Source organism: Coenobita brevimanus, chromosome 57 (assembly GCF_032717465.1).
Source record: "Coenobita brevimanus isolate Jiangsu-jjx chromosome 57, ASM3271746v2, whole genome shotgun sequence".
In the NCBI taxonomy this organism is placed as follows: domain Eukaryota; kingdom Metazoa; phylum Arthropoda; class Malacostraca; order Decapoda; family Coenobitidae; genus Coenobita; species Coenobita brevimanus.
In genome coordinates, this window is record NC_137010.1 from 28,065,115 (window position 1) to 28,076,771 (window position 11,657).

At 41.1% G+C, this 11,657-nt stretch overlaps 1 protein-coding gene and 1 non-coding gene across 2 annotated transcripts in view; both read right to left on the minus strand.

The window, feature by feature from the left end:
- LOC145402123 (E3 ubiquitin-protein ligase RNF123-like) overlaps positions 1-5,186 on the minus strand; it is a 168,422-nt gene extending 163,236 nt beyond the window's left edge. Inside the window, exon 1 of the mRNA XM_080274240.1 lies at positions 5,102-5,186. Within this exon, the coding sequence (XP_080130366.1) occupies positions 5,102-5,141 (40 nt within the window). The 5' untranslated portion in view covers positions 5,142-5,186. The remainder of the gene's footprint in view (positions 1-5,101) is intronic.
- A 5,355-nt stretch (positions 5,187-10,541) lies between these two features.
- LOC145402507 (5S ribosomal RNA) lies at positions 10,542-10,660 on the minus strand. The gene has a single exon (XR_013897802.1). It is a non-coding gene; the product is annotated as a 5S ribosomal RNA (ribosomal RNA).
- Positions 10,661-11,657: the final 997 nt, after the last annotated feature.

Here is an 11,657-nt window from a genome sequence, read left to right on the forward strand (position 1 = left end):
ATTGACGGATATGTGTCAGGAAGGGAGGTTGTGCATCTGTAACTCATATTTCAAACACAAAGATGCACATAAATATACAGTTAGACCCCTACTGATGAAGGATCAACTTACGAAAAATCTGCAGATAAGAAAAAAATTGCATGTGCATCGGGGGAGGTCATAGTAAGGAAGGATGGAGTCAGGTGACGACACTAACAAGAAAGTGAGGTGATATATATATATATATTTATATATATATATATATATATATATATTTTTTTTTATGTGTTCAACTCTGGGCATAGGCTTCACAGCCTGCTATCAAGGCCCAACAGTCCTCCTACATACCATACACCTCTTCATGTCACCACTTCGGCGCTAACACCCACCGTCCATATTGAATACATGCTAGGGCTGTCTCATACAGGACTGGTGTGTTGGTATTAGCGGGGGTATATTTACGACATGTCGGTGGGTCTTCTGGTAGATCAGTAAAGCCTGATTTAATGAAATTCAAATCCTTGAACTGTTCCCTGCCCCAAGGGGGATTTGAACTTGGGTCCAACAGAACGGAAGGCCACGTCTCTACCGATTGAGGGAAGGGGATAAGTGGAGGAGTGGAGACAATAATGAGCTTTAATGCTGGGAGAGAGAGAGAGAGAGAGAGAGACTTACGAAAAAATGACTTATGAAAGACTTTTAAGAACCAATTATTTTCATAAGTTGGGGACTGCATGTACAGGTATGCCTCGATATACAACACTCTTAGAAGCGATACCCCGGCTTAACGATGGGGGTAGAAATACCACCATAACCCGCTTAACGATGGCCAAACCCCGTTTTAACGACGGGTTTTTATTTTTTAAATCTGGAGGGTGAAAGACTGACGAAGAGAGTGTATGTGAGTGAGGTGGAGGGGGGAAGAGGGAGGGGGAGGCCGAGGATGAGATGGAGGGATGGGGTGGAGAGATATATGAGAGAGGGGTGTGTGAGTTCGGAGCAGGGCAGTGAAATGGCGGGGGACAGGGCGACTTGGAGGCGATTTGTTTGTGGCCATCCCAAACGGGATTGAGGCGTCTGGCAATAGATAGATAGATAGAAATCTGATTTTGATGATATTTTAGACTAAAATTGTGTGTTTAGGTTGATTTATAAACTGTTTTTAGACTTAGATTAATGTGTATTAGCCATAGGTGGGGTGAACATTGTCCTTTTGGGGTACAGTTTACTAAGCTTGATTTTTTCCAGACTTATATTTGATGATATTCAGATTTTATTTGTTGGTAATGCTGTATGGTAGTGAGGCCTGGGCAGTGAAGGAGGAAGATATTCGCCGACTCAGACGTACAGAAATGACAATGATTAGGTGGATGTGCAGTACGTCCCTGCGTCCAAGGCCTGGAGGGGCTGGGTTTACGATGGAAGAGTTGAGAGGTAGGATGGGACTGGAGTGTATTGGTGTTGTGATGAAGAGAGGTAGATTGAGATGGTTTGGACATGTGGAGAGGATGGGGGATGATAATTGGGTGAGGAGGGTGAGAAGTGTTAATACTGGGGGTGGGGTTATGAGGGGTAGACCGAGAAAGACATGGGACGAGGTCATTAAGTGTGACCTCAGGGTTAAGGGACTGAACAGGGAGGCTGCAATGGATCGTGCAGTGTGGAGAGCCGCCATTAGGTGACCAAGGCCGACACATGCAAGCATGTTGGAGCCTTTAAAAACGAAATGAATGAAATGAATGAAAATGATGTTTTAGTGAGTTATTTACACATGTTGGGCTTAGGTTAGCTTTTTTTTTTTTACAGCTGTTAGGCAATTTAGACTGGCTTTTAACTTTTTTTGGGCTCACTTGGGTGAGTTTTGGAACTGATTGGGGGGGAAACCCAAGGCTGAAAAACACATCCCATTACTTTACATGTTAAATCTACCCCGATATATGATACTCTGCCAAACAATGGGTTTTTACCTAACCAATTGCATCATTAAAAAGGGGTATATCTATACATGGTATAGAGGAAATGGGGATAGTGTTGAAACGACCCTGATTGATTACGTGCTCATAGAGAAGTCGATGCTGGGAACGGATGCTGATACAAGGGCCGTGAAAGGACGATGTGGAGGTTTGTCAGATCATATGACTGTGGTATGCAAGATCAAGCTGCGAGGAGTGAGGTGGATCGGGAGAGAGAGGAGCAGTTGGGACAGAAAGACTGAAAATCGAGAAGGTGAGGATCAAAGAAATGGCATATGAATACAGGACCAAAGCAGGGGAGGAGCTGGAATCAGTGAATTGGAATGCAGTGGATCTGGACAGCCGGTGGAATGCATAGAGGGACTGCTTAGTTAGGGATGCTAAAGTGGTGTGTACTGTGACAAGAATATGAACAAAGAAGAAAGGTACAACATGGTGGAATGAAGAGGTTAAAAGAGCAGTGGAGGAAAAGAAGAAGAAGTGGCTAGAGCGGTTATGGGACAGGGGTTCAACTGGAATAAGAACTGAATATATTGAGAGCAAGAAGCATGTAAAGAGAATAGTGAAGAGAAAAAAGGAGGAGGTAACTGTGGATCTAGGAAGAAAAATAAATGCAAACTACTCTGAAAACAGGAAGTTATTCTGGAAAGAGGTGCAGAAATGTAGAAGTGACAGTGAAAGGAATGTGAAGGATGTAAGTGGTGGATTATTAACCCATGGTGATGAAGTATGGACCAGATGGAAAGAATATTCTGAAAGCCTGATGAATGGGAATAAGAGAAAGCAGAGCGGCTGTAAACTTGATTGGTTTTGGGGGTGTGCAGAGAAGGAATGCAATGATAGTAAACATGATATTTGCACAGGTGAAGAACACCATCATGCAGCTGAAAAATGCGAAAGCAGCTGGGGCTGATGGAGTGTATGCAGAGATGATTAAGTGTTGTGGTAAAAGCGGAATGAAGTGCTTGTTGATGTGTAAGAAGGCATGGATAAGTGAAACTGTGCCAGCAGAGTGGAAAAAGGCTGTGACTGTATCCCTGTACAAAAATAAAAGTAAGTGAAGTGAGCGCATGAATTATTGTTGCATATATTTACTGAGTGTAGTAGGGAGGATATATGGTAGAATTATTATAAAGAAAGTAGGACAGAAATCAGAAGCCCTAGTGAGTGATGAATAGGGTGGCTTTAGGAGTGGCAGAGGATGTGCTGATCAAATATTTGCTGTAACACAGATAGTGGAGAAGGTTTGTGCAAAGGACTATAAGGTGTTTATGGAATTCAAGGATCTGGAAAAAGGATACGACAAAGGAGACAGAGAAGGACTGTGGAAGGTTCTGCGCATATACAGTGTAGATAATAAGTTGCTAGGTGCTGTCACGACTTTTTATGATTGTAGTGAGGTATGTGTAAAGGTAATAAGGGCATCTAAGTGAATGGTTCACGATCAGTGTGGGCGTGCGACAAGGTTGCGTGATGTCCCCATGGTTGTTCAATACATATATGGATGGGGTGATGAGAGAAGTAAAAACACGAGTAATGGGGAGAGGAATTGCATTGGTAATGAATGGTGATGGATGGAATACTGTATCTCAAATTTGCTGTATGCTCTTGATGCAGTGCTACTTGCAAATACCAGACAAGAGCTTGTTAGACTAGTGCAGAGTTTTGCTGATGTCTGTGAGCATCATGCCTTGAGAGTAAATGTAGAATTGAGTATTGTGATGGTAATCGGGAGAGAAGGTTATTCCAGTGCAATGTTACAGTAAATGGAAAGAGACTGGAATTGGTGAGAGAGTTCAAATACCTAGGTACAGTGACAGAACATAGAGGAAAATTCGCAAATAAAGCTGAACGTACTGTGACACAAGGAAGGAAGGACAGTAGCTGGTGCTATGAAGGCCTTGATAAGAATAAGACCCTTGAGTGTTACAGCTGCACAAGGCTTACATGAAGGAGTATTTTTGTCAACTTTATCATACAGATGTGAGACTACGGTGTGGCATGAAAATGAAACTTCGCAAGTAAGAGCAGTGGAGATGGAACTGTGGAGGAATGTATGTTGAGTACAGAGAGTGGATAGGATATGAAATAATGTGATTCGTGAAAGATGTGGAGTGAGGAAGCCTGTGGACACCAGAATCGAAGAGAGTGTACTGAGTGTACTGAGATGGTATGGTCATGGTCATGTGGATAACAATAAAGTGGTGAAAAGGTATACTGTATCTGAGCGAATCTGAAGGAGGGAGGAGGCCAGGCAGGCCAAGGAGAAAGTGGAGGGATATGGTGGATGACTGTGTGAGGAAGAGAGGTATGGAAGTCAGTGAGGCTAGGGGACTGACAAGAGATCGAGCTGGCTGGATAAATGTTGTAAGAAATGCATGGTCAGAGATTTAGCACCCCTTTTTAATGTGACAGCATTAAATGTTGTGAGACGTGCATGATCGGGGATTTGGCACCCCTTTTCAACGTGACAGCATTCGGACTGACTCTATCGGATACATTTATGTGAAGCTACACAATGTGGTGAGGGTCTCTGGCATTTTAGATAGAGCCAGGATTCTGGGGGCTTGCATAATTAGTGAATGGAGGCATGGCCCTTTGGAGTGAGCAAATTTGGGCTGTCTGGATGCCGCTGCTCCTCACCCTGCCCTAGGATGGGAAAGGAGGTCCGGATGATGACGATGATGATGATGATAAACTGCAACATGAGAACAGACTGCACTATAAGACCTCACTGTAAATAGAGCTATAACTGTACAATGGGAACTGACTGTATAAGAAGTACTAATTGTAAAATGAAAACCAACTGTAATGAGAATTAAGAGTAAAGTGAGAACTGACACTACAATGAGAAAAAGATGAAAACCAACCGTAATGAGAATTAAGAGCAAAGTGAGAACCGATGCTACAATGAGAGCTAACAGTACGATAAGAACTAACCATACAATAAGAAGTGACTGTGCAATGTTAACTTACTATGACAAAAACTAACAGTAAATACAATAAGAAATGATGGTACAATAAGGACTAACGCAAGAACTACCTGTACTGTACAATGTAAATGACATAAGGAAAACTAACAGTACAATGAGAGCTGACCACACTTGACTACAAAGAGTACATGGTAGATGGAAAGAGTGCAATCTCACCTGTAGCCAATTGGTAGTTCTTAGCTGAAGTTGCTGTCATGAAGTCCCTCCTACAGTCCCTGTGTCCCTGCAAGCCCCCACCACTACTGTGACTGCTGCTGCCACCATTTCCACCACCACCACCACTGCCATTACTACCTCCGCTGCAGAAGCCGCCTCCCGAGTTGTTGTTCCCCATCGGCACAGACATTGTACCACCACACACTTGCCCTCCACACACAAAAGTTGTGCACCTGGGAAAAAAAAAAAAAAAAAAAAAAAAGTTGATTAATATATTGTATAAAGCACTTGCTATACGTTGTCTTTTTTTGACACTCCTCTTTGCTCTTACAGCCAAAGCACTGGTTCATTAAAGAAAAACTAGTTGCAAACAATCCCCTGCTGGCTCCCCCAGTGACCCATTCACTGCGAGAGGTCTTCCTACAACTGAATGTCATCTGGCAGCAGCTAGGATAAAATGAAAATAACTTATTCAAGTGGAAAGGAAGAAACTGCTCTTCAATCAACACAAAGCTTCCAGCATACAAACATGTACTATTCACTACAAAATTTCTTTAATATTTGATGTGACTATTTTCTGGTACCATCAAGTACGCCTATAAGACCAGTCAGTGAAGCACTTAGCCTCTTCACTGCAGTTGGTGCATTAAAGCATTTTATTCCAGCTAACCTCAGGGGGGGTTAGTTCATCTGAGAAATACCAACAATCAAAGGCCTTGAAAACTATCCAGACTATCCATTTTCATACTAACAGTACACCTAAAGCTTTTGCGTATCGTAAGATACCACCTGACAATTTTGTTCAGTTGAGATATGCTACTTGTCAGAGGATTAAAGTTCTATACCGTCTAATGTGTGTGTGTGTGTGTGTGTGTATACAGTATATATATATATATATATATATATATATATATATATATATATACACATACAGTAAAAGTCCTATTATTCAGCAACAACGGGACCGGGCTGATGCCGAGAAATTGGATTTACTGAATAATCAAAAAACCTACCCGCTCAGTACCTTAAATATACTGGTGAAGACTGTCATCACCACTTATGGTATTACAACTATGTTTGGAGAGAGTACTGTATACTGTACAATACTGTAATCAATACAGTAGTATACCTGAATCTGAAATATATATATAAATTAGTGAATATACACAAGTGTAATGACACAATAGGCCTACAAGTCAGGTAACACTTCCTGGATGGCCGAAATGATACTGATTATTACCTACCAGCTCAGTACACCATTTGTATTGGTGAACACTGTTGTCACTACTTATATTATTACAAATGTGTTTGGAATGAGTACTGTATACAGTACTTTTTTCCAAACACAAAATAAAATTGTCAGAAAATTACACAAAATAAAGTGGAGGAATATGAATTGCTAAGGACTTTCTGATGTAAGTTAAACGTACATTTAAAGCTCATTCTTTTGTTACATGTGAAAGAGAGAGTATTGATGCAAACAGTAATGTATTCCATTAACCCCTTAATAACCTCTGGCATTGAACCACCTTTTACAGTACCGATGTCAGTGATATCGAGTTAGTGTGAGCTATGAAAAACTGAACAATTATGGGAAGGGAACGAAGGTCACTGGTATGTTTACACAACTCTATGCTATGATTCCAAGCAGTCAGGTGGTCGGTTAATCTCAGCTGTTTTCCCCAGTTTGGTAAATGCACGGTAACTTTATCAATTCTCCCGTGAGTCATAGCGAATCATAGCATGGGTTTAGGAAGCTAAATAACACATTGCTAGGTGCGCCAGACGATTATTTTCACATCTTTAAGAAAATGGAAGTAATTTAATCCCACTCTTAGTATGCAGAGTAAGTTTCTTCCATTCTTCTGAAATAAATTTATTTCTCTTAAAGATGTGAAGATAATTGTCTAGCGCACCTAGCAATGTGTTATTTTTTAGCTTCCTAAACCCATGCAACAATTTACAATGAGTCATGGAAGAACTGATAAAGTTACGGTGCATTTACCAAATGGGCGAAAATATCTGAGATTAAGCGACTGCCTGACTGCTTGGAATCGTAACGCAGAGTCGTGTAAAAATACCAGTGACCTTCATTTCCTCCCCGTAATTGTTCAGTTTTTCTTGATAGCTCACACTAACTCGACATCACTGACGTAGGTACTGTAAAGGGTTGTTCAATGCCGGAGGTTATTAAGGGGTTAATGGGATACATTACTGTTTGCATCAATACTCTCTCTTTCACATATTAACACAAAAAAGACCAAAAAAAATGAGTGCTAAATGTACGTTTAACTTTCATCAGAAAGACCTTAGCAATTTATATTCCTCCAGTTTATATTAGGTATTTTTCGGACTTTAGGTTAGGTTAGGTTTAGTTAAATTATTAGGTACAGTTAAACTCGGTTAGGTTAGGTCTAGTTCAGTACTTAGGACAGTCTCTTCCACCATTATGCTGAGGAATCAAAATACAAGAGCTGTCACAGCCATAGAGCTAAAAACAATGGGGAAACTGATTTAACAGGCAACAATCATTTATGGGTAATGCATTACCGTATCAGTGGTTCAAGGGCTTCGCAATTACCGGTAAATGTCATTTTCAGGAAGGTGTCAAGAATGAGCGAATTTCAAGAATTAGTGAGGGGGCTTGGAACGTAACCTACGCTAATTTGGTGGGGTGGTTACCGTACTGTATGATACTGTGTAATGCTATAATCAATACAGTACTCTACCTGAATCTGAAAAATATAGAAACTAGTGAACATATAGAAGTGTAATGAAACATTAGGCCTACAAGTCACAGTTAACACTTCCTGGACTGACGAGATGATTCCGGACATCTGCCAAAAAATCAAAGATTTTCGTAAATGGGACTATTTCTGAAAACTGACGAAATATCGGATCTACCAAAAAATCAGCTGCCGAATAATAGGACTTTTACTGTATATACCTGGTGTACATATATATATATATATATATATATATATATATCATCATCATAGGCCGTTTGAGTATCCACTGCAGGACCGGCAAACCCGACTGAAGTCGGGACGATACACCCACTGTATCTCTACCAAGTGGCTTAGGCTGTCTAGTAGAGATTGTATGTAGGGTGAGAAGTGCTTGTTAGTGTAATTGTAGTGTTGGAGTGGCTTTGGATGTGTGTGTAGTCTGTGAACCAAGCGTAATCGGCCTGTGCAAGCCAACTGGGTGCAAGCATACTTTACAGTAAGGGACACTGGTTCAACCACAGCACCCCTGGTGTCCGCCAATGCAGTACGTGGCCGGGTGAACACTCCCAAAGTTTATTACCCTAGCGGGGCACGAACCCTGGTCCACCCGTGTACAAAACGCACACTCTGCCACAGAGGCTCCATATATATGTGTGTGTATATATATATATATATATATATATATACAGTAATCTCTCAACTAATGCGAGTTTAAAAAACACGTTTTTGTTTTAACACATGAGAGGTGAAATCAGTGAATGTACAGCGAGGTTGGATGGTGAGGAATTGGAAAATGTGAATACGTTTAAGTACTTGGGTAGTGTGATGAATGAGGATGGAGGTTTGGAGGGTGAAGTGCTTGAAAGGGTACAGCAGGGAAGAAAGGTTGCTGGTTCTTTGAAAGCAGTGATAAGAAACAGGGAAGTGAGCATGGAAGTGAAAAAGTTACTACATGACAGTGTTGTGATACCAACTCTAACGTATGGAAGTGAAGCTTGGACGTTGTTGGAAGGACACAAGTCAAGAGTGAAAGCAGTGGAAATGAGTTATTTAAGAGGAGCCTGTGGAGTCACATGGAGAGACAGGCTGACAAATGAAGATATAAAGGAGCGTTGTGGTGTGGATGTGATAGGAAGCGTTATGAGGAACACACTGAGGTGGTTTGGCCATGTGGAGAGGATGGAGAATGAAAGGCTGACGAAGAGAGTGTATGTGAGTGAGGTGGAGGGGGGAAGAGGGAGGGGGAGGCCAAGGATGAGATGGAGGGATGGGATGGAGAGATATATGAGAGAGGGGGGTGTGAGTTGGGAGCAGGGCAGTGAAATGGCTGGGGACAAGGCGACTTGGAGGCAATTTGTTTGTGGCCACCCCAAACGGGATTGAGGCGTCTGGCAATAGATAGATAGATAGAAATATTTAAGGAGATATGTTTAACTAGCCAATCCCAGGCTAGAGCCAGCGGGTTCCATCCTCCTCGCTCTAGCCTGGGAATGGCTTCAGTCGCCTGGGCGGCCCTACGGGGCCACTATTTCCCAGAGGAGGATGGGGGTGGTTCGGTCAGACCACTTGGGAGAACATCAACAACAACAACAACAACTAACAAGGGTTTCTCGATTTAACGCGACTTTACATGTATGTGATGGTTTCAAATAAGCCGTGCGCATCTTGGACAGTCCCGAGCTGATAGACCGTGCGTGGCAGTTTATCCATAAATACAATTCTTTATTTGCCAGTTGCTTAAACTGTTTTATTCAAACTATAATAATAAAAAATGAAGTTTGGCCCCATTCTGAGCAATTTGGCTAATTTTTGGACAAAATTTGGCTAGGAAAGTGATGGCAGATCTAAACTGTTATGACTTGATGCTGCAGAACAGAAAGAAGAAAACCACTCTGACCAAGATAAAGCAGTTCTTTATGAAGGAGACAGAAAACTTAAGGGAGTTATCTTCATCACCAGTAGCACGGGAGTCAGAGGAAAAGGAAGGACAGCAGAGTGAGGAGGGACAGCAGAGCGAGGAGGAACAACAAATTCAGGGTGAGGAGCGGTGGGAGGTGGGGGAGCGGGGTCAGGAGGGACAGCAGCAGACGAAGGGTGATGCATAGATGAAGTGAAGCTGTGTTGTTATTGTTTGTGACCTACTTACTGTAAAGAAAATGTTGCTTTTACTGTAGTGTTTTTATGACCTACTAATGCATTAATAGTGTTGAGGAACTTTCACAATGCCGTGAATGAAGCAGAATTGAAAGAAAATCCACTAAAAAAAAAAAAAAAAAAACAGCATGTATTTTGGGAGAAGTAAACAATGCTTCAGCCAAACTAGGGCTCAAATGTTGTTTATTTCTCCTCAAATATACTGTTTTTGTTTTTTATATAGATTTTCCTTGAAATTAATATTGTTGCTTTTAAGTTTAGAGCAGCATAACTCCCCAAAAGGGTAGACTTTCCCAGAGTCCAGGAACATAACCCTCAATATTAGCCTTGTTTCTTATGGGAAAATTATGTTTAAAAAACGCGTTTTTAACTAGCGCGACCTCTCCAGGAACCTAACCCTTGCGTTATTTGAGAGGTAACTGTATATATATATATATATTTCATTTCATTAATTGCCAGACGCCATGTATCCCAGACGGGGTGGCCAAGGGCTTAGAATTAATTGTTTTACGGGGAGGGGCACTAATCCTCCACCAACCCCACTTGACACGTAGGGATGCCAACAGCATCTGGTGTTCCTAGGCGGTCACCCATCCAAGTACTAACCAGACCCAACGTTGCTTAACTTCGCTGATCGGACGGGAAGTGGTGTACTCAACATGGTATGGCCGTTGGCATGTGTGTACATACCGTAAACTGGGGTGAATTCGGACGTTTTTTTCGTTTTTTTTGTACCGTGTAATCAAGTTTTTAGTTCAATCCAAGATCTTAATTATTGTATGTGGGTCTGGTCCACTAGGGTATCGAATCATAGCAGTCAAAAATTTTAAATGTTTCATATATAATTATAGCAAATATAGTAATGGGTGTCTGAATTTGTACTCAAACCTTGGTGAATTCGGACACACTGTATAAATTCGTACATAAATAGAAAATGAATGCAGAAGACTACCCTGGGGTCCCAGTTTAGTCTCGGCCGCATGTGGGGCCATTTCGGACATTTTTGGGCTTTTAAAAAAGTGGTCTCCTTCCAGTACAAAAATAATGTCACTCCCTGACAAAATAACCTAATGACTCTCATGATATATGAACACAATAGCCATTAAGTTTTTCTTTGGTTTAAATAAAAAAGAACACCTGTAGATAATATAAATCTCGCTACAAACCTTAGTCCTGTATATACTTAACAATCATTTCTGACTAATAACATGATTATTTGGCTTTACCATTTTCTTGCTTGTTTTAAGTTTTACTTAACAATATTATCATATTATAAAGGTACATTTTACTTATTAGTTAATGTTAATATCAGCAATTTAAGACCCATATTACGAGGAACTTATTAAATTAATCTAGGCACTTTCAAAATCACAACTAAAATGCTAACAAGTTTTTCACCCAGCTCTGCCTTGAGCACAGGTATTAGCACATAAAAAGAATCATAATTCATGTTCTCCTGGAAATTAACAAAGAATGTTTATCAAAGTTTCAAACCCATCCTCTCTCTAATCCATCCTTCCCTTGAACCCTCTCACTCCCTCTCTTATCCCTTCCACCCTCTCTCTCTCTCTCTCTCTCTCTCATCAAACAGTTCCTTCCACCACTATCACCCCTATCTCCCTAACTCTTACTCATCTCATTCTACTGTGGCCAACATTTGACATTCACATCAA